Source organism: Hyla sarda, chromosome 2 (genome assembly GCF_029499605.1).
Source record: "Hyla sarda isolate aHylSar1 chromosome 2, aHylSar1.hap1, whole genome shotgun sequence".
Classification (NCBI taxonomy): domain Eukaryota; kingdom Metazoa; phylum Chordata; class Amphibia; order Anura; family Hylidae; genus Hyla; species Hyla sarda.
Genome location: NC_079190.1, coordinates 74,175,896 through 74,200,850, shown reverse-complemented (window position 1 = coordinate 74,200,850; position 24,955 = coordinate 74,175,896). Strand labels below are relative to the sequence as shown.

Genomic DNA, 24,955 nt, shown 5'->3' with positions numbered 1-24,955 from the left:
TGCAGCATGCCGAATGAAGGTAAAATGGCATCCGTGCAGGAGGTAGGAGGGTCTGGAAGGGAGGGACTGCTGCTGATTGGCTGTAATGTGTCTGCTGACTGTGACTCACAGGGTCAAAGTTTACCACAAAGTTAAAGTATAGGGGGCGAATCGAACTTCACATATGTTCGCGACATCTCTATTATTAATGTTCCTGTTATGACTTTCCTGACCTCTCACGTAGTTCCGGTACACCCTGGATATAATAGCGTAACCATATTTGGTTTTATTCATTTTTTTGCACATTTAAATCACTCGCCTTTTTTGGTTTTATACTATATTATCCTATTTCCATTTCTTCATGTAAATGATTTAAACTAACCATAACCAAGCCCCTAAAAGGTCTTTTCGAATGTATAAATGGCTTTGTAAACTTATCTGTGTCATTCATCTGCAATTGAAAACGGGTGTTGCATCACCTGAAATGCGTCTTGCTTTAGATGTATCACTTTTATTTTCCTTTTATTTAATCTAATAAATAAGTTATCTTACAAGCTAGTAGCATCAGCTTTCCCTTCAGATCTTCATTGGGTAGTGTCATACCAGGACATATTTTTCTCTCTTCTTATGTGAGTGGAATTTCAAGAAAAAATGTGTGAATCCGGCCTAACAGTGGGGACAGGCACAGTAGAAGCGGCACAATAGAGATTTGGCAATAATATTATGCTATACTGCTACCCTAAGCACTTTTAAGTGTAAAAAGTATCCTGTAGCTGTAAGTCATTGCAAGTCCATAAAAAGTTGGATGTGTATAGTCAGCATAAGTATAGCTTAGATGACCAGGGCCCCAGTGCAAAAGCTGTGCAAGCGAGGGAGGTAGAATTCCATATTGCCAATTTATTATGATTATTCTTATTGTTATTATGTCCCTGGCATTGATGGAACAAATCCGCAAGGAAAATCCTCTGTTTCCATATAAAATCAGAGGAATACAGTAGCGAGCAAAGATTTTTATAGATGCCGTATAAGAGAAACATTCAACCCCACGAACATCATATCTTATGTGCATAAACTATTACATCGGTTACGAGCTCGTGTTATACGTGATCTGTAATCACTTTTTCATGTACCAAAATCACTGTTTGTTTTTATTTGTATTGTGGTTACTCTTAAAGGGGTTATGCAGGAAAAAAAACCTTTTTTTTTTAAATATCAACTGGCTCCAGAAAGGTAAACAGATTTGTAAATTACTTCTATTAAAAAATCTTAATCCTTTCAGTACTTGTGAGCTTCTGGAGTTGCTCTCTGATGACACGTGTCTCGGAAACCGCACAGTTTAGAAGAGGTTTGCTATGGGGATTTGCTTCTAAACTGGGCAGTTCCAGAGACACGTGTCATCAGAGAGCACTTAGACAGAAAAGAACAACCTTAACTTCAGAAGCTCATAAGTACTGAAAGGATTAAAAAAAATTAATAGAAGTAATTAACAAATCCGTTTAACTTTCTGGAGCCAGTTGATATATATAAAAAAAAGTTTCTTCTTGGATAAACCCTTTAATAAAAAGAGATTTGACAAAGCAAACCTATGACATCAAGATGTAGTAATAGGTTACATAGTTTGTATTAGATGTCATGTTTCCCTTTGATCAACTATGACATTATATCAACTATGACAATAAAAAGCCTTTGGTATAGTGATTAATAATTTACAGTAACTGAAACACAAAAGACAATAGAAACATTATTACTTTACAGTACCATTAGAGGCTCATTCAGGACCTCTATCAATAGTTCTCAGTGTGAACAGGGTCTAAGTAGGATTTTTCTCAGCTCACTTAGGCTGGAATCCTATCTACATCAATAGGGGTCCAAATAGTATCATTGGGGTCCATCATGTAAGCGATCCAGCATCGCTGTTATTTCCATTTTTTTCTGTTCCTATGAGAGAAATCCTGAAAGAACAGTGCAGAAGTAAATGTAGCATTACATGGCCATTGGTAAGATGCGTTTTAATGGAGTTTACTAAAATGCTTGCATCCATTTCTAACCTTGGCCAACGATATTTTAATGGCTTCTGGTTTATGATGCCATCTGATGTATGCTTTGTGAATAAACACTTGTCTCAAGCACCAAGACAATTTTCAGAAAGATCATATTTTTTGTTGTATTAAAAAAAAAAAAAAACATAATTGGGAAAATTTAACTTTTAAAGCTTTTTTCTAACATTGTGACTTTACAAGGTATAAAACATTATAATAAGAAGTTGTGATTCATAAAGTGATAAATAGAAAGCCGTGTACCCTGCTGTATACACATACACAGTTCTACAGCATGCATTCTCATATATATTGTCTCATAAATACATGAAAAAATGTGTGGGTTTAAACACCCAAAATTGCAGCATTATAGGGATTATGAACTCACATTTGCGAGTCCCATTTACAGTAAATAGCACAGTAGCTAAGCAAATGCATAACCACTTCATTAGCTCAGGAGACATCGGACCCCCTGTTCTCTTGATCTGTGGGGGTCCCAGTAGTTGGACCACAAGTAATCAGCTAGTTATTCCCTAAATTGTGAATAAATTAACCCCATTATAGTGTTATTGTCATTTTAAGTAAAGTTGTCCTGTGTGTGTACATGAGGAGTAGTACTGTTTATGGCTACTTTATAACTTGCATATTGAAAATGTCCCCACTGGTTACCCTTTCTGCAGGTTCCATGTCTAAGTGTCAGTTTTCCTTAAAGGGGTACTCCGGTGGAAAAACATAGATTTTTTTTTTTTCAACTGGTGCCAGAAGGTTAAAGAGTTTTGTAAATTACTTCTATTTACAAATCTGAATCAGCTGCTGTATATTCCAGAGGAAGTTCTTTTCTTTTTGAATTTCTTTTCTGTCTGACCACAGTGCTCTCAGCTGACACCTCAGTCCATGTCAGGAACTGTCCAGAGCAGGAGCAAATCCCCATAGAAAACCTTTCCTGCTCCAGACAGTTCCTGGCATGGACAGAGGTGTCAGCAGAGAGCACTGTGGTCAGGCAGAAAAGAAATTCAAAAAGAAAAGAACTTGTACTGGAAGGATTAAGATTTTTTAAATAGAGGTAATTTACAAATCTAAATAGAAAAAATGGTCTGTGCAGCTCACAGTTGATTAGCCGAGGTGTAATATATATTTGTAAAAAAGAAAAAGAGATTGTAACCATAACCTCAAGGCCAATATCACATATACTGATACATGATGGATAATTAAAGGAACCGTGCTTCACATGTATGATGAAAACAATAGATAGATTTATTAAAATGCATATAACAAAATTACAAAAATAAATGTATTATTATATATATTAATATAAAACCTCCTTCCACAGGGCCCTTGTTAGGTGGTGAATGCAATAGATCAATAAGATATATAACACACCACTGTATACAATGTTAGGAGATATAGTCCTTAATCCGGCATTTGTTAGTTCAGAATGTAGATCTCTCACAGTCCGCAAAAATTTGTAATAGAGTGTGTAGACCCAGGTCCATAAATTGGACACCAATATTAAGTATATTTACCAGCCAGATGGAATAGTCAGGTAGATCGTTCCAGAGGATTGGTGCCGGCAAGCACCAGTCCAAAATGGAGTCTGTGTATGCAGAGTTCGGGCGCTGGTATGCCGGTTCAGTTTTGAAGTGAATATAAGGGTCTTTATGTTGGAAATCTCCTGTAATGGACCCCATTATGAAAACTGTCCAGGCATGCTGGGAGTTGTAGTTTTGCAACATCTGGAGGGCCACAGTTTGGAGACCACTGTGTAGTGGTCTCCAAACTGTGGTCCTCCAGATGTTGCAAAACTACAACTTTCAGCAAGCACTGACTGTCTGGGCATCCTGGGAATTGTAGTTTTGCAACATCTGGAGGGCTACAGTTTGGAGACCACCATATAGTGGTCTCCAAACTGTGCCACTTCAGATGTTGCAAAACTATAACTCCAAGCATGCCCAGACAGAGCATGCTGAAAGTTGTAGTTTTGCAACATCTGGAGGACCACAGCTTGGAGACCACTACACAGTGGTCTCCAAACTGTGGTCCTCCAGATGTTGCAAAACTACAACTCCCAGCATGCCTGGACAGTCTGGGCATGCTTGGAGTTGTAGTTTTGCAACATTTAGAAGGCCACAGCAATCTTCATGCTTGGAGTTGTAGTTTTGCAACATTTAGAAGGCCACAGCAATCTTCACTGCCGCACTTTCCGGCATGCCTCCTCCTGCTGCCGCCGCTCCCATGCCGCCGGCCATGTTCCCCCCCCCCCCCCCCGGCTCTGCCCAGACTTCAATCGGTAGGCAGATCGGGGAAAATGAACTTTAACACCCCCGCCCCCAACTGCCATTGGTCGGTCAGTCCTGATCGACCAATGGCAGGGGATAGGAGGAGGTGGCACCCTTGCCATATCACTCCTATCCTTTAGAATGGTCAGAGGTGTCTGACAGCTCTGATCACTCTTATTTTCCGGGCGATCCAATTGGCCAGGAATCACCGGTCTGAATTGACCGGTGATTTGCGGCGATCGCTGACATGGGGGGTCTCAGGACCCCCCAGGCATTTGCATGGGAGACCTGCTGATAGATATCAGCAGTCATCACGGTCCAATCACCTCCCGGCAAACAGTGGTGATCGGAAATACGGAGGGCGTACAGGTATACAATCCGTCCTTAAGTACCAGGGCACGAGGGCGTACCTGTACGCCCTCCGTCCCCAGCAGGTTAAGCTCCAGAGTGTATGCAGACTAGCCTTTATTATGTTCCCCATATGCTACATTTGGTGGTGTTATTGGTTTGGAATGAGAGAAACACTGAAAAATGGTGTAACATATGTTCTGCCCGCATCATCATCAAAATAGGACATAACGAAGCAAAAACATCACTCCACACAAACCAGTTAGTAGTCATTGATCACATGAAACTTGTTCCAACATGTTATGGCTACACCTATCACACTATAACCAAGTGGGTTGTTGTTGCACCTGTCAAAGACCTCACAGCAAGAATGACCACCATCATGTTCTATGAACACTATAGCCGACATTTATCATTGTCTTTAGACTGTTTTTTGTGTCTAGAAAAGGCCCAAAAAAGGCGCAAACAGGGTTTATTTGCACCTTTTTTGCGCCTTTTGGTTTACACATTTCTGCTGATATTGGATTGCAATCCACTGATTTTGGCAATACACTTGATATGGAAGGGTTTTATGAACTGGCAAAAAAAGGCACAAAGCCACTGAAAAGTCTCTAAAATGACACCAGCTCAGACTTAGCTTAGCTTTTTGATGTATGTGAAGAGAGAAGTTTCAGAAAATGTGACCTGCACTAAATTTATCAACTGCTCTTGACCATTTAATAAATTTGTTGCTCCTACACATTACCAGCACACACAAAAAAGGGGTGGAAAAATTCTTCTGTGATATCCCAGTACGGGATATAGTCCTGTACAGAACCTAGGTCCTGTCAGGTTGAGTCCCTCTGTGTCCTAGGGGCTCTCCTGCAGTGTCTCCCCCATAGCAATATATATTATGTATAGTGTTATGCGTGTTATGGATAAAGGACCTTTAAGGACCTTTGAGTTGTCACATGATAATGTGTTCACATGTTGTGTTTGTTACCCAGAGAGCACCAGCTAACCAGGTGACCTGCAGCTTGACCTATGGGCTTCTGGCTCAGCCCCCCTTTATAAGAGGGGGAGCCATTAAAATCTCCCTCTTCTACCACACTTCCTACTGAGGCAAAGTAAAGACCAGATGTCTCAGAGCTAGTGTCCAGCATATCTGGAGTCCTCAAGTCTACCTACAGCCACATGCCAGTAAGTCAAGTTATCTATGTCTGCTGTCACTACCTACAGTCAACTCAAGTCTATAGTCAAGTCTATTATAGTCATCGTGGCTGTCCTAAAGTCTGTCAAAGTCACTACAAGTCCCAGCAAGCTGCGATGTCCTTCTGTGTTACTGGCCACCTCTCTGGGATCCTGGCCTAGCTGTAAAGACTATTATCATCTGTCTACCTCAGTAAAGCTACCGTTAACCCTAACCTGGTCTTGGACTATTATTGCCCTGCCTAACCTTGGGATAGCAGTGCTACTGTTAGGGTAGTTACCGGGAAAACCATGCCCTGGCGTCACGAACATTTAGGGGTTAATAACACGTTGCCCCGGGGCTATACCATCTGCCCCATACACCTCACCTTCACACCCCGAGACACCACAAAACTTAGAATACGGGTGTGTGCTTTAGCCATAAAGCCGCAAGTCCTTCCCCCTAGTCTGAGTCTGAACTGTATCCAAAGTAAATCGCATGCAGTTGCGAAAATGTTTGCGCCAGAAGATTGTATGGGACTTGGTCATTGTAATGTGTTACTGCCGTAACGCTGTAAAAGTAGAGGGGGAGGTGAAGAAAACAGTGTTGTTTATTGTGAAGAAGTCTGCGAAAGTTAAATTGACCATGTGCAAGATCAGAACGGAGGCCATGTGGCGTGCAAAAATGTCTGCTGTACTTGCAAGGGTTAACCTGATGGTTGAGAAGAGAGCGAAAGGTTCCCGCCAGAGCCAGCGTCCTGCTCCTGGGCGTGGAGATCATGATGCCCTGTCCAGTACGAGGTGGAACTTGAAAGGTCCCAGGCCTCGTTGATGACGCCATCTTGTTGGAGACCAGCATAAGAAGAAACACGGAGCCTGACCTCTTCAGTTCATCGGAAGCACTGGCGAGGAGCAAGAAGATGGTGGAGTTGCAGCAATCCACAAGTGCCGAGAGTCCCAAGATGGAACCGGAGGATCAGCTGATTGCCATGGCCGCGGCGAAGGTGTTCCAGGAGTTATCGGATCGCCTGTACAAGCTCTTCATAGGGGCCGAAGACGGCCACCTGAAGGTGCCCTTGCCGAAGGACGATGGAGAGTGGGCTGCAACCCCAGCTGAAGGTATGCCAGAATCATCACGAGAGCTGTCGCCGGTGAGGTTGTCACCACATCACCGGAGCAAGTCGGAGGAGCCAGAAGTAAGTACCCCTCCATCTACCCCTAGTCTAGAGCCCGCGCCCCAGGTCCCAGCACGTCCTCTGTCGCCACCATTACCCTGATGGTTGTTTGGCGACGAGCCAACATTGATTCAGTACATGCGGGAGCATCTCTTTCCCTTGCCAGGGAAGCCCCTTCCCTCAGTTCCTCCGGCCCAGTCCGAAAGGGCTAAAAGAGACTCTGAGGAACTGAGGGCCCAGAGATTAGAAAGATACGGGCCTATGCAGCTGCCGTTCGAGATACGCCAGAAACAGCAGCAGGACATGAAGGAGCTGGAAGCCCTATTCATACGGAAGTTAGAGCACCCCTGAGAGGGTGAACCACCCCTGGAGCGCCGTCACGCCCCTGTAGTCAAGTTCAACAAAGTAAGGGGGTTTGGCACCCTTATGGACTGTCACCATGGAAGCATCCTCCTAGCGAACAGGAGGGCAGTGCAGAGGGACTATATCCCCCCAGAAATGCATTCTCTCAAGAGCGGGGAGATTGTGGAATATACCCCAGTGCAAATCTGCGAGGGGAATGGGCAGCAGCTGTCACCAGGCCTAAGAACCCTACACAGATTCCTTTTGCCTATTTTCCCTCTGAAGATTGGGACGCAGACCCCTTTGGTCTTCTACCCCCAAGTGTCAAGGGAGCAGTTGTCCAGGAGGAGTATCCAGATCCACCCGCTATGGATCCCAAGTATCTATGTCAAAGCTCCTTTACAGATGTGCCCAGGCCTACTCCTAGGAGCGAGGAGGTTTTGCCTGATCTTCGGGCAGCAAGAGAAGTGCTCTGGTCTACTCCTGCTGTCAAGGAGGTGTGGCCTAACCAGCGGGTACCTACAAAAGTGCCTCGGCCTACTCCAGCAGTTGCGGAGTTTTAGCCGGACCAACAGGCACCAACAGTTCATCCCCCAGTTTTTTTTAATTTTTTTTATTTAAAGCCGAGGAACGTGCTCTCGATTCACCCAAAGTGCAAGAAAAAGTGCAAAAGTGTTACACTAAAAAAACGTGCACAAAGGATGCGGTCTATCGCAAGTCCTTCTCCGATAGGAGAGAGGCCCCCAACAAACCTTTCCCTTCGCCTCCAGACCAAAAGGTACCTGCGAGGTTCCAGGTTCGATGTCCCTTTTCGCCGAAGCTACTAGGGGACCACAAATGCTCCCGGCATCCCCTTTAGCGTTAGCCAAGGTATCTGCCCGCAGAGCCGATAACGGTAGGTACCCTGCCAAAGCAGGAGTACCCGGGGTGTTTGCAGGGAGGTGCGGAACCTAATGGCCACACACACCTCCCCTAGACCGCCAGGAGGGACACCCAGAAGGGCTACCACATCCTGACAAATCCTGTTCATCCCCCAGTTCATCCCCCAGTGGCGCAAATAGCTGCGGTGCAAATGGTAGTCACTGTTAGTTTGACTATCACGGACTCCTGTTTGTCCCATGTTTCATGGAGCTATCATGTGATGCGGGGAGCCCAGTCTCGCAATGCTAGGTTTATGTCCCAACCTAGGGCCCAATCCGACAGGCGAGGCTGGGAAAGAAAATTGTCCAAGTAACTTGTGTACAGTAAATTCACCAGACTTGGTCGTATGACTAATTGATTTGTGTGTGCAAGCACAAACTTTTGTTTTTTCAGGTTCTACATTAACGTTCAAGCACAGTGCCTGACGGACTCGTCAAGAAAAGTTTTTGCAGTAACCAAGCTAATAAGTGTTGTGCCCAGCTCCGACTGAGAGACTCCTTAGGTACAGGAGATTTGACCTGAGCTCTAAGCTAATGAACTCTATAGTGTATGTGGACTGCTGAGCAATACATGGACAGTCATGTAAATATTCCAAAGTAATATATTTTTGTTGCTACTGTGTACAAGGAAAAAAAACAAAGGGTTACGTTCTTTTACTGAAATGTTTATGGTCCTGCTCTATAACGACTATGATCTAATAAAATGTATATAAGTTGTTGTACAAAAAAAAGTCATAGGGGGACACTTATCAAAGATTTTACCCCTCTTTTGTGTTTATATTTTTGCAAAAAATTTTGCGCAAGCTATTTTTTTGCGTCTTTTTTTGCATACATTCTGGTGGAGCATTTCAGATGCGTATGTTTCGGTGTACCTTGGAGTGATATATTCAGTACCCACGGATTTATTAACTGCGTACATTTCATTTATCCACAGAAAACTTCTGCAATGACCATATTTTTAACGCAAATATAAGCCATCAAATTGATAATTGTAATTACAGTCATGGCCTTAAATGTTGGCACCCCTGAAATTTTTCTAGAAAATGAAGTATTTCTCATAGAAAAGGATTGCAGTAACACGTTTATTCCCTTTGTGTGTATTGGAACTAAACCAAAAAAGGGGGGGAAAAAGCAAATTGGACATAATGTCACACCAAACTCCAAAAATGGGCTGAACAAAATTATTGGCACCCTTTCAAAATTGTGGAAAATTAAGATTGTTTCAAGCATGTGATGCTCCTCTAAACTCACCTGGGGCAAATAACAGGTGTGGGCAACATAAAAATCACACCTGAAAGCAGATAAAAAGGAGAGAGGTTCACTTAGTCTTTGCATTGTGTGCCACACATACATGGACAACAGAAAGAGGAGAAGAGAACTGTCTGAGGACTTGAGAACCAAAATTGTGGAAAAATAGTAACAATCTCAAGGTTACAAGTCCATCTCCAGAGATCTAGATTTGCCTTTGTCCACATTGTACCATTCAACATTAGTTACAAGAGTTTTGCAACCAATGACACTGTAGCTAATCTCCCTGGGCGTGGACGGAAGAGAAAAATTGTTGAAAAGGTGTCAATGCAGGATAGTTCAGATGGAGGATAAGCAGCCCCAAACAAGTTCCAAAGATATTCAAGCTGTCCTGCCAGCTCAGGGAGCATCAGTGTCAGCGTGAACTGTCGACATTTAAATGAAATGAAATGCTAAGGCAGGAGACCCAGGAGGATCCCACTGCTGACACAGAGACATAAAAAGGCAAGACTACATTTTGCCAAAATGAACTTGAGTAAGCCAAAATCCTTCTGGGAAAACGTCTTGTGGACAGATGGGACCAAGATAGAGCTTTTTGGTAAAGCACATCATTCTACTGTTTACTGAAAACGGAATGAAGCCTACACAGAAAAGAACACAGTACCCTACAGTGAAATATGGTGAAGGTTCAATTATGTTTTGGGGTTGTTTTACTGCCTCTGGCCGTGAATGTGTGCAAGACATCATGAAATCTGAGGATTACCAACAGATTTTGGGTTTTGTACAGTCCAGTGTCAGAAAGCTGGGTTTGAGTCTGAGATATTTGGTCTTCCAGCAGGACAATGACCCCAAACATATGGTTGACCCCATAGAACACCTGTGGAGAGATTTAAAAATTGCTGTTGGGAAAAGGCACCCTTCCAATAAGAGAGACCTGGAGCAGTTTGCAAAGGAAGAGTGGTCCAACATTCCGACTGAGAGGTGTAAGAAGCTTATTGATAGTTATAGGAAGCAACTGATTTCAGTAATTTTTTCCAATGGGTGTGCAACCAAATATTAAGTTAATGGTGCCAATAATTTTGTCCAGCCCATTTTTGGAGTTTGTTGTGACATTATGTCCAATTAGCTTTTTTTCCTCCCTTTTTGGTTTAGTTCCAATACACACAAAGAGAATAAACATGTATAGCAAAACATGTGTTACTCCAATCCTTTTCTGTGGGAAATACTTCATTTTCTAGAAAAATTTCAGGGGGGCCAACATTTACGGCCATGACTGTATGTCCTTAAGTGTTACTTCAATCAATTTTCTTGACATTCTTTATTCATTTAAATACTTTTCTGATTGTCTGTAATGTTTCCTATATATTGAATATTGATCTTCTCATAGTGCAAAGATAACAACGCCATCATCCCCTGCAGGGCCAGATCCATTAAGGATGTTATTAGATATCTACCTAAAAAAATGTTGGTTACTTCTCTATAGGACAACGGGGATGTTGAAAATATTTACAAGGAAACACTGGACCTTACAATTTAGAAAATAGGGCCACGGTTAAGATTTAAATATATTCCAATACGCTACAGACAAAGCATATATAAAATAGAGGGATGGTGTATGGTGGAGGTATGAGGAGATGACTATATTTGTCCGCAATTTATGAAACTCATTGCACAAGATTGAAAAATTTAGCGCATCTGCGCATCATTTAGAAGTCGGCAAAAGGGGTAAACTGCTTCTACCATACACAAATAATGATACATGTCCCCCATAGTGTACAATATTTTTTTATGTCTTGTAGTTTTCTTGTAGGGGTTGTCCTGAACCAATGGGGAGAAGCAACATTTCACCCCATCACCAGCATCCTGTATAGTAAACAGTAAAGACGTGTACTACACATAGTCAGAAGTACACATAAAAGTCATGTACAGTATGACTGTAACACTCACAATCACACAGTCCAGACAAATGTGATATGTCACTAATGTCAAATTGTGATATTATGTGAATGTGTCCTCGTGCTCAGGATACTTTACTGGCCAGAAGGTATTCCTGATACTCACAAAAGCACTTAATAAAAGTCAAAGGTAACAGAATATCAAATGTTATCTACAAAAATGTCTAGCTAAATAAAATGTCTAGCATAAAAATAACTAGTGTTCTGGGGAGAAGTGTGTAATGCCAAGGGATCCCAGTAGCCAAGGCATTGGGCAGAGAGCCTCCAGCAACCAAATCCGCCAGTGTCATGTCTAGTCTTGTATAAAGTATTGTCATGCATAGTTAAATGTCATAGTATGCATAGTCAAATGTCATAGTATGCATAGTCCCAGTCTAATGTTAATACATAGTCATAGTCCATAAGTCATGTTATACCATAGTCATAGGTATATTGTTATTCTCCATTAAATACAAATCTACCAGAGCATGTATGGACATTTATACAGGGACTATTTAGCATAATCAGTTTTCATTAAACAGCCTGGAAATGGATGTTGGGTTACAATACCCCAGGACTACATTCGGCCCCAAGGCTGCTTCGACCCTCAAGCCCGACAGGACTATTCGTCAAGGGCGACTTCTGTTAAATAGGGGGGTTTGTGATGTTCCAGTATGGGATATAGCCCTGTACAGTACCTAGGTCCTGTCAGGTTGAGTCCCTCTGTGTCCTAGGGGCCCTCCTGCAGTGTCTCCCCTTTAGTAATATAGATTATGTATAGTGTTATGCGTGTTATGGATAAAGGACCTTTAAGGACCTTTGAGTTGTCACATGATAATGTGTTCACATGTTGTGTTTGTTACCCAGAGAGCACCAGCTAACCAGGTGACCTGCAGCTTGACCTATGGGCTTCTGGCTCAGCCCCCCTTTATAAGAGGGGGAGTTATTACAATCTCCCTCTTCTACCACACTTCCTACTGAGGCAAAGTAAAGACCAGATGTCTCAGAGCTAGTGTCCAGCATATCTGGAGTCCTCAAGTCTACCTACAGCCACAAGTCAAGCCATCTATGTCTGCTGTCACTACCTACAGTCAAGTCTATAGTCAAGTCTATTATAGTCAGCGTGGCTGTCCTAAAGTCTGTCAAAGTCACTACAAGTCCCAGCAAGCTGCGATGTCCTTTTATGTTACTGGCCACCTCTCTGGGATCCTGGCCTAGCTGTAAAGACTGTACCATCTGTCTACCTCAGTAAAGCTACCATTAACCCTGACCTGGTCTTGAACTATTATTGCCCTGCCTAACCTTGGGATAGCGGTGCTACAGTTCGGGTGTTCACCGGGAAAACCACGCCCTGGCGTCACGAACATTTAGGGGTTAATAACACCTTGACCCTGGGCTATAACATCTGCCCCATACACCTCACCTTCACACCCCAAGACACCACACTTCACTTACACCTACAATGATAAATGCCGGCCTATGTCCACTGCTAGGGTTGTCTGGAGACTGTACTGATTGTACTAGCTGTCATGCCCCCTCCCATAGACATGAATGGAGGGGGCGTAGCGTGATGTCATGTGGACACAGAAGCTCCAAGCTTCCATGTTGACAATGCCACGGTGCAGGCCTAGAGGTCATGGGGGGGGGGGGTCCCAGCGGCCGGACCCCCGTGATAAAATGGCTAGGGGCGGAGTAAGTTCTAGACTCCTTTAACCCATTACCAAAATCTGATTGGGTTTTAGAACATCAACACAAAATAACAGTTCAAGAAATTGCAGATCAGCGCATGGAAAAACTTTGGCAGAAACAACAGAATAATCTTCATGCCCAGTGGATATGATAGTCCCATCGCTCTGGGGAACTTGTTCAATTGTGTGAAACCGTACACTACTACAGACAGACCGTACCCAGATACAGATGTCTATGAAGTCCAGAAAAGTGACAGACGCATACACATAATGCACTGTAACAGCTAGAAACTGTGCGTCAAGGAGGACATCCCAGGACTACATCTCTTCATAAAAAGTCCTAACCCACGAGGACCAGATTCTGTGGACAAACAGCCTGTCAGTGGTGAGCCAAGAGGAGCACCAAAGGTGCTAATGGGAATAAAAACTATGGGGAAGATTGATAAAAATAAAAAAAACATGTGCAGAGAAAAAGATAATCAGTTGCTCATAGCAACCAATCAGATTGCGTCTTTCATTTTTGAAAAAACCTCTGGGAAAAAATATATGAAAGAAGCAATCTGATTGGTTGCTATGGGCAACTGGTCAACTTTTGCAGTTTTGATAGATTCACCCCTTTATCCTTTTCCTAAATTACCTTAATTATTGCGTGTATATAGTATTGTATGTAGTAACTAGTAACCAGCTTAGTATTAGCCAGGTTCTACCTATGGTGTACCTGTCATATCACAGAGAATTATAATGTTTCTATATGTTTCTCACTAGGTCATGCAGGTGCGTTACTTCTGTATTTGGCTCATAAATCCCTCTGATCTACTGCTCACTCACATTCTGACATCCACTGCACAGGAAAAGACATGTCCAAGGCAAGCACTGAGCCCGCCCATACTCACCATGCATTAACTTCCTCCCTGAGTCTGCTGTGCTGAGTCTCTTCATCCAATCACTGAAGGCTGCTCTGTAGCCCCCTCCTCTCTGTTTTCATGCTGCAGTCTGAATGACATGACAGGAGTGAGCACAGAGCAGTGCTAGTCCTTCCCTCACTTATTGGACTGCCTGTCCTTTAGCTGGGACAAAGATGATGCTGCAGCCGGACAGGATTATGTTCTGGATGGTGTAGGGACCCCTAGTGGTCTTTTTAATAAGCCATGATGTCTATAAAAAGGTGATATATTAGTATATTAGAAAGGTTAAAGAGGTACTCCGATGAGTATGAATCAACTAGTGCCAGAACGATAAACAGATTTGTAAATTACTTCTATATAAAAATCTTAACCCTTCCAGTACTTAGCTGCTGTATGCTCCACAGGAAGTTCTTTTTACATTTATTTTCTGTCTGTCCACAGTGCTCTCCCTGACACCTCTGTGTGTCTCAGGAACTGTTCAGAGCAGGATAGGTTTGCTATGGGGATTTGCTCCTGCTCTGGAAATTCCCTAAAATGGACAGAGGTGTCAGCAGAGAGCACTGTAGTCAGACAGAAAATAAATTAAAAAAGAAAATAACTTCCTGTGGAGCATACAGCAGCTCATAAGTACTGGAAGGGTTAAGATTTTTATATAGAAGTCATTTAAAAATCTGTTTATCGTTCTGGCACCAGTTGATTTAAAAATAATTTTTTTTTTTTTTTTTTTTTTTTTTTACCAGAGTATCCCTATAATGTTTTGCCAAGATGTACAACATGTAAAAAGATTTGGGTTCTGATGGTGCCCACTTTAAAGGGGTACTCTGGTGAAAACCTTTTTTCTTTTAAATCAACTGGTGGCAGAAAGTTAAACATATTTGTAAATTACTTCTATTAAAAAATCTTAATCCTTCCTGTACTTATTAGCTGCTGAATACTACAGAGGAAATTCTTTTCTTTTTGGAATGCTCTCTGATGACATCACGAGCACAGTTCTCTCTGCTGACGTTATCATAATAATAATAATGCTTTATTTATTGTTGTCCTTAGTGGGATTTGAACCCAAGTCCCCAGCACTGCAAGGCTGCAGTGCTAACCATTGAGCCACCACACTGCCCTTAGCATACATCTGCTATGCATGGTTGCTAAAATGGACAGAGATCTCAGCAGAGAGCACTGTGCTCGTGATGTCATCAGTGTTCAAAAAATAAAGGAATTTCCTCTGTAGCATTCAGCAGCTAATAAGTACTGGAAGGATTAAGATTTTTTAATAGAAGTAATTTAAAAATATGCTTAACTTTCTGCCACCAGTTGATTTAAAAGAAAAAAGGTTTTCACCGGAGTACCCCTTTAAAATATTCCTTAGTGGCTACCACTGCCATACACTTATTTGGTGCTAAAAATTGCGCTAACTTTTCCCTTCTAGGAAAAGTAAAAGAACAGAGCATTTAAAATATTTATTTTTAATATCACATATGGACTTTTGCATATTTATTATTCTCTATAAAAAGCCCTTTATGGGAGGTAATGATATATCTCTGCACATTTATGTTTCAGACACCGCTGTGCTGCGTAGAACAGCACATGTATATTACAGACACCGCTCTGCTGCATAGCACTGCACATGTATATTACAGACACAGCTCTGCTGCGTAGCACTGCACATGTATATTACAGACACAGCTCTGCTGCATAGCCCTGCACATGTATATTACAGACACCGCTCTGCTGCATAGCCCTGCACATGTATATTACAGACACCGCACTGCTGCATAGCACTGCACATGTACGGTATATTACAGACACAGCTCTGCTGCATAGCACTGCACATGTATATTACAGACACAGCTCTGCTGCATAGCACTGCACATTTATGTTACTGACACAGCTCTGCTGCATAGCCCTGCACATGTATATTACAGACACCGCTCTGCTGCATAGCACTGCACATGTATATTACAGACACAGCTCTGCTGCATAGCACTGCACATGTATATTACAGACACCGCTCTGCTGCGTAGCACTGCACATGTATATTACAGACACAGCTCTGCTGCATAGCCCTGCACATGTATATTACAGACACCGCTCTGCTGCATAGCACTGCACATGTATATTACAGACACCGCTCTGCTGCATAGCACTGCACATGTATAGGACAGACACAGCTCTGCTGCATAGCACTGCACATGTATATTACAGACACCGCTCTGCTGCATAGCCCTGCACATGTATATTACAGACACAGCTCTGCTGCATAACACTGCACATGTATATTGCAGACACAGCTCTGCTGCATAGCCCTGCACATGTATATTACAGACACAGCTCTGCTGCATAGCACTGCACATGTATAGTACAGACACAGCTCTGCTGCATAGCACTGCACATGTATATTACAGACACAGCTCTGCTGCATAGCACTGCACATGTATATTACAGACACAGCTCTGCTGCATAGCACTGCAAATGTATATTACAGACACAGCTCTGCTGCATAGCACTGCACATGTATAGTACAGACACCACTCTGCTGCATAGCACTGCACATGTATATTACAGAAACCGCTCTGCTGCATAGCACTGCACATGTATATTACAGACACCACTCTGCTGCATAGCACTGCACATGTATATTACAGACACAGCTCTGCTGCATAGCACTGCACATGTATATTACAGACACAGCTCTGCTGCAGAGCACTGCACATGTATAGGACAGACACAGCTCTGCTGCATAGCACTGCACATTTATGTTACTGACACAGCTCTGCTGCATAGCACTGCAAACGTATATTACAGACACCGCTCTGCTGCATAGCCCTGCACATGTATATTACAGACACAGCTCTGCTGCATAGCACTGCACATGTATAGGACAGACACAGCTCTGCTGCATAGCTCTGCACATTTATGTTACAGACACATCTCTGCTGCATAGCACTGCACATGTATATTACAGACACAGCTCTGCTGCATAGCACTGCACATGTATATTACAGACACCGCTCTGCTGCATAGCACTGCACATGTATATCACAGACACAGCTCTGCTGCAGAGCACTGCACATGTATAGGACAGACACAGCTCTGCTGCATAGCACTGCACATGAATATTACAGAAACCGCTCTGCTGCATAGCACTGCACAGGTATATTACAGACACAGCTCTGCTGCATAACACTGCACATGTATATTACAGACACAGCTCTGCTGCATAGCACTGCACATGTATATTACAGAAACAGCTCTGCTGCATAGCACTGCACATTTATGTTACTGACACAGCTCTGCTGCATATCCCTGCACATGTATATTACAGACACAGCTCTGCTGCATAGCACTGCACATGTATATTACAGACACAGCTCTGCTGCAGAGCACTGCACATGTATAGGACAGACACAGCTCTGCTGCATAGCACTGCACATTTATGTTACTGACACAGCTCTGCTGCATAGCACTGCACACATATATTACAGACACCGCTCTGCTGCATAGCACTGCACATGTATATTACAGACACAGCTCTGCTGCAGAGCACTGCACATGTATAGGACAGACACAGCTCTGCTGCATAGCACTGCACATTTATGTTACTGACACCGCTCTGCTGCATAGCCCTGCACATGTATATTACAGACACAGCTCTGCTGCATAGCACTGCACATGTATAGGACAGACACAGCTCTGCTGCATAGCTCTGCACATTTATGTTACAGACACAGCTCTGCTGCATAGCACTGCACATGTATATTATAGACACAGCTCTGCTGCATAGCACTGCACATGTATATTACAGACACAGCTCTGCTGCATAGCACTGCACATGTATATTACAGACACAGCTCTGCTGCATAGCACTGCACATGTATATTACAGACACAGCTCTGCTGCATAGCACTGCACATGTATAGGACAGACACAGCTCTGCTGCATAGCAATGCACATTTATGTTACTGACACAGCTCTGCTGCATAGCACTGCACATGTATATTACAGACACCGCTCTGCTGCATAGCACTGCACATGTATATTACAGACACAGCTCTGCTGCATAGCACTGCACATGTATAGGACAGACACAGCTCTGCTGCATAGCTCTGCACATTTATGTTACAGACACAGCTCTGCTGCATAGCACTGCACATGTATATTATAGACACAGCTCTGCTGCATAGCACTTCACATGTATATTACAGACACAGCTCTGCTGCATAGCCCTGCACATGTATATTACAGACACCGCTCTGCTGCATAGCACTGCACATGTATATCACAGACACAGCTCTGCTGCAGAGCACTGCACATGTATAGGACAGACACAGCTCTGCTGCATAGCACTGCACATGTATATTACAGAAACCGCTCTGCTGCATAGCACTGCACATGTATATTACAGACACAGCTCTGCTGCATAACACTGCACATGTATATTACAGACACAGCTCCGCTGCATAGCCCTGCACATGTATATTACAGACACCGCTCTGCTGCATAGCACTGCACATGTATATTACAGACACCGCTCTGCTGCATAGCCCTGCACATGTATATTACAGACACCGCTCTACTGCATAGCACTGCACATGTATATTACAGACACAGCTCTGCTGCATAGCACTGCACATTTATGTTACTGACACAGCTCTGCTGCATAGCACTGCACATTTATGTTACTGACACAGCTCTGCTGCGTAGCCCTGCACATGTATATTACAGACACCGCTCTGCTGCATAGCACTGCACATTTATGTTACTGACACAGCTCTGCTGCATAGCACTGCACATTTATGTTACTGACACAGCTCTGCTGCATAGCCCTGCACATGTATATTACAGACACCGCTCTGCTGCATAGCACTGCACATGTATATTACAGACACAGCTCTGCTGCAGAGCACTGCACATGTATATTACAGACACCGCTCTGCTGCATAGCCCTGCACATGTATATTACAGACACAGCTCTGCTGCATAGCACTGCACATGTATATTACAGACACAGCTCTGCTGCATAACACTGCACATGTATATTACAGACACAGCTCTGCTGCATAGCACTGCACATGTATATTACAGACACAGCTCTGCTGCATAACACTGCACATGTATATTACAGACACCGCTCTGCTGAATAGCACTGCACATGTATATTATAGACACAGCTCTGCTGCATAGCACTGCACATGTATATTACAGACACCGCTCTGCTGCACAGCACTGCACATGTATAGGACAGACACAGCTCTGCTGCATAGCACTGCACATGTATATTACAGACACCGCTCTGCTGCATAGCACTGCACATGTATAGGACAGACACAGTTCTGCTGAATAGCACTGCACATGTATATTACAGACACCGCTCTGCTGCATAGCCCTGCACATGTATATTACAGACACCGCTCTGCTGCATAGCACTGCACATGTATATTACAGACACAACTCTGCTGCATAGCACTGCACATTTATGTTACTGACACAGCTCTGCTGCATAGCACTGCACATTTATGTTACTGACACAGCTCTGCTGCGTAGCCCTGCACATGTATGTTACAGACACAGCTCTGCTGCATAGCACTGCACATGTATATTACAGACACAGCTCTGCTGCATAACACTGCACATGTATATTACAGACACAGCTCTGCTGCATAACACTGCACATGTATATTACAGACACAGCTCTGCACACGTATATTACAGACACCGCTCTGCTGCATAACACTGCACATGTATATTATAGACACCGCTCTGCTGCATAGCACTGCACATGTATATTACAGACACCGCTCTGCTGCATAGCACTGCACATGTATATTATAGACACAGCTCTGCTGCATAGCACTGCACATGTATATTACAGACACCGCTCTGCTGCATAGCACTGCACATGTATAGGACAGACACAGCTCTGCTGCATAGCACTGCACATGTATATTACAGACACCGCTCTGCTGCATAGCACTGCACATGTATGGGACAGACACAGCTCTGCTGCATAGCACTGCACATGTATATTACAGACACCGCTCTGCTGCATAGCACTGCACATGTATATTACAGACACCGCTCTGCTGCATAACACTGCACATGTATATTATAGACACCGCTCTGCTGCATAGCACTGCACATGTATATTACAGACACAGCTCTGCTGCAGAGCACTGCACATGTATATTACAGACACCACTCTGCTGCATAGCACTGCACATGTATATTACAGACACAGCTCTGCTGCATAGCACTGCACATGTATATTACAGACACAGCTCTGCTGCATAGCCCTGCACATGTATATTACAGACAGCGCTCTGCTGCAGAGCACTGCACATGTATATTACAGACACAGCTCTGCTGCATAGCACTGCACATGTATAGTACAGACACAGCTCTGCTGCATAGCACTGCACATGTATATTACAGACACCGCTCTGCTGCATAGCACTGCACATGTATATTACAGACACCGCTCTGCTGCATAGCACTGCACATGTATATTACAGACACAGCTCTGCTGCAGAGCACTGCACATGTATATTACAGACACAGCTCTGCTGCAGAGCACTGCACATGTATAGTACAGACACCGCTCTGCTGCATAGCCCTGCACATGTATATTACAGACACCGCTCTGCTGCATAGCACTGCACATGTATATTACAGACACAGCTCTGCTGCAGAGCACTGCACATGTATAGTACAGACACCGCTCTGCTGCATAACACTGCACATGTATAAGACAGACACCGCTCTGCTGCATAGCACTGCACATGTATATTACAGACACATCTCTGCTGCAGAGCACTGCACATGTATAAGACAGACACAGCTCTGCTGCATAGCACTGCACATGTATAGTACAGACACCGCTCTGCTGCAGAGCACTGCACATGTATAGTACAGACACCGCTCTGCTGCATAGCACTGCACATGTATAGTACAGACACAGCTCTGCTGCATAACACTGCACATGTATAAGACAGACACAGCTCTGCTGCATAGCACTGCACATGTATATTACAGACACAGCTCTGCTGCATAACACTGCACATGTATAAGACAGACACCGCTCTGCTGCATAGCACTGCACATGTATATTACAGACACAGCTCTGCTGCAGAGCACTGCACATGTATAAGACAGACACAGCTCTGCTGCATAGCACTGCACATGTATAGTACAGACACCACTCTGCTGCATAGCACTGCACATGTATATTACAGACACCGCTCTGCTGCATAGCACTGCACATGTATAGTACAGACACCGCTCTGCTGCATAGCACTGCACATGTATATTACAGACACCGCTCTGCTGCATAGCCCTGCACATGTATATTACAGACACCGCTCTGCTGCATAACACTGCACATGTATAAGACAGACACAGCTCTGCTGCAGAGCACTGCACATGTATATTACAGACACAGCTCTGCTGCAGAGCACTGCACATGTATATTAGTTTTATAGTGACAGCCAAGTGCCTCCCACTCACGTGACTGGTCACATGGTCATGACATCATCAAAGGTCCTGTCGCTGATTCGGGTGTACAGTGAGAAGTTGTATTCTGCAGGTGGGTAGGTGCAGCCGGGAGCACAGCAGCTTGTCATGTGATTCTGTATTCAGATAAGACGCTGCGGTAGCGCCACTACATGTCCTAGAATAGCCAACTGGTGGCGGCTGCCATGCACTAGTGTGTATTAGTCCTTAATGTGTATCCCGCCATGTGTGCGCTTGGAGGGGGCGGGGAGTGCCGCACACTATTCATAGGCTGCGGTGCGGCAGGTGACCTGTGTGGTGTGAATTGTCTCCAGAAGTATCTGTGCCCGCGCTATCCCTTACAGGAGTCACCCGCTGAACTTCTACCTATTAGCTGAAGGTCTCTGTGATACTATACATATAAACTGTTGTAGAACTACAACTCCTGTCATGCCTTTCTGGGTATAATGGGAGTTGTAACTTTGCTGCAGCTATAGCACTACATGGTGTAAGCCATACAGCTGTCATATGGCAGTGTTTCCCAACCAGGGTGCCTTCAGCTGCCTTCAGGGTGCCTTCAGTAGTTTTGCAACAGCTGGAGTTGCCTTGGTTGGGAAACACTGCCATATAGGGAGAGCTTCAACAGGTAGGTCTAAATTTTTGTTTTATATAACGGTAGCTTAGGGATAATGTTTAAAGGGGTACTCCACTGTAGAACATTCTTTAAACGTATCGGTTGATTTAAACAAAAAAAAAAAAAACTTTTGACTTGTCAAAACAAATTTCGGTTGGGGTCTGAGTGTTCTGTGGTATGGGGTGGTATGTGGTGCTGTGGTATGGGGTGTGATGAAGGGCAGATGTTATCACCCATGGGGCAGATGGCAATAACCCCTTCTATTCGTGACGCCAGGGCGTGGTTAACCTCTGCACTACCCAAACTATGACCACTGGTTCCTGGGCTAGGTGCGGGGTAAATAATGACTCCGATGCCAAATTATGGAGCAACGGCAGCTTTACTGAGGAAGGCAGGTGGAATAGTCTTTACAGCTCAGTTAGGCCCATGGAGATGACCAGTGACTTTGGAGTCTTGATTGCTTGCTGGGACTTGTAGTGTACTTGGACTGAATTAGGCAGACCCACGCTTGAATTTAGCAGACTTGACTAGGACTGACTAGACTTCACCCCTTGTGTAGCTTACCAGGTTATGACTTTCATCTGTGGGGCACTTGGTTGGTGGAAAGGGGGGGAAGGACATGGGTGAGAGGGGGATGGACATGGGTGAGTTGGGGGGGGGGGGGATGGACATGGGTGAGATATGGGGGGGGGGGGGTGGACATGGGTGAGATATGGGGGGGATGGACATGGGGGGGGGGGGATGGACATGGGTGAGATATGGGGGGGGGATGGACATGGGTGAGATATGGGGAGGGGGATGGACATGGGTGAGATATAGGGGGGGGATGGACATGGGTGAGATATGGGGGGGGGGATGGGCATGGGTGAGATATGGGGGGGGGATGGATATGGGGGGGGATGGACATGGGTGAGATATGGGGGGGGGGATGGACATGTGGGGATGGATATGGTACAGTACCTTAAGCAAGTCATTTTTCTTCCCCTCTCCGGCAGGGAACTCATTCACTGCACCGCAGGTGGGAGGCGGATGCTGGGGCATAGGTCACTACACCGGCCTGGTGCAGCTTCCGCATACTTCCCCTTTCTGCCAGAGCACTCGCTGGGCAGGGGGGACACACACACGCACACACAGGGCACACAAACTTCCACGCCAGGGAGGGAAATTACTGGGCTAGACTGAACAACCCAACACCTATACCCACAGTGTAAAAATGCAAGCAAAGTAAAATATTATGTTGGAGCTCAAAAGTCCATAACTATTGGGATAATTTAACATGTATAAAATACCATGCATAAATAGGTGGTTCACAGGGCCCTTCTGAAACCACCCCTTAAAATAGCCACAAATAAAATCACATGAATATTGCACTGTGTAGATATTACATATAGCCAACACGTAGAATACCACCAATTATAGTCACTAGTTAGTGGAATTAGATACAATAGTCTATGATAGCTGAGCTGGTCTTATACAGAATGACCGGAGTAACTTATGATTCCACAATAAAATGCATAACTCCAGATAATTGTATTATATCCAAGTAAATGTCTGTAACAGTTCCAGGGTTGGAAATAAGGTGCAATGAGCGTCTATATATGTCAGGAGACACCACACAACCCATACAATATATCCCTGCAATTACTTTTGTCATGCACATCGCTCTGATAGAAGTTATTGGCATTATCCCATTGTTTATCCCATTGTTTATTTATATATATATATATAAACTTTTTTTTCATCTGTATTTGCATCTCTGTTTATAATATTGGTTTTACATTCATATAGTACAATTGTAAAGATCACACATTGTTGATAAACATTTACTCTGTTTAATTGTGTTGTGTAACATTTCGATCCATCCCATGTTTTACTTCTGCCACTATTAGCATAAGTAATAAAATATTTATATATATATATATATCTCTATATCTATCTATATATATATATATATATATATATATATATATATATATATATATATATATATAAATGCACCGATATATCGGCGGCCGAAAATAGCTATTTCGGGGAAATGCCGAAACAACAAAGAATGTGCCGATAATGACCCACCTCCCCTGCCCGCCCACAGCACAAGTTACAGACACTGCCAGAGGCGTAGTGTGGGGGGTGCAGGGGGGGCCGGGCGCAACATCTGGGGGGGGCGCGCTCTCCGGGATAGGAATACTTCTTTTTATGTTCGGCCCCCGCCTGCAGCCACACACGGGAGCCGGCCCGGGCACATAAAAAGAAGTATTCCTATCCCGGACATCCCTGTGTCCCGAAAAATCTTTTCGGGACATAAGGATGTCCACCGGTCACTCACCATTCCCCGGCGTCCTCCTGCGATCCTCCTTCGGTCCCTCGCTTCATCCGCCTCTATGGTCATACGCACGGGACGTCACTGACCATGCGTACAACCATAGAGATGCAGGAGGACCGCAGGATCGTCGCAGGAGAACGCGCGCTGGCCGGGGCCTGGTAAGTGACCGGCGGCGCGTCATCTTCTTCAGTGTTCCGGTCACCGCTCCTCCGGTCCCGGCACCTACTGCTATGGTCCATAGGCCATAGCAGTAGATGTGACCCCGGGCCGGAGGAGCGGTGACCGGATCACTGTGGGGGCAGCAGTACAGACATACAGCCTCCAGCCATACACTGTATATGGCTGGAAGCTGTATGTCTGTGGGGTGGGGGGAAGCTGCCTACTATTGTGGGGGAACTGCTGACCTAATGTGGGGGGGAGCTGCCTAATATTGTTGTGGGGAGCTGCCTACTAATGTGGGGGGGGAGCGGCCTACAAATATGGGGGGGAGCTGCCGAA

The 24,955-nt window shown here is 44.3% G+C and overlaps 1 protein-coding gene across 3 annotated transcripts in view; it reads left to right on the top strand.

The window, feature by feature from the left end:
• Positions 1–24,955, top strand: part of LOC130358612 (S-formylglutathione hydrolase) — a 140,295-nt gene that overhangs the window by 94,739 nt on the left and 20,601 nt on the right. Inside the window, exon 1 of one of the 3 annotated variants that reach the window (XM_056562094.1) lies at positions 21,534–21,594. The exons of 1 other annotated variant lie outside the window; for it this stretch is intronic. In XM_056562094.1, coding sequence (XP_056418069.1) covers positions 21,534–21,594 — 61 coding nt within the window. Of the gene's footprint in view, positions 1–21,533; positions 21,595–21,682; positions 21,901–24,955 lie in introns of those variants that run through there. One more of the 3 variants, XM_056562096.1, reaches the window with a different exon arrangement.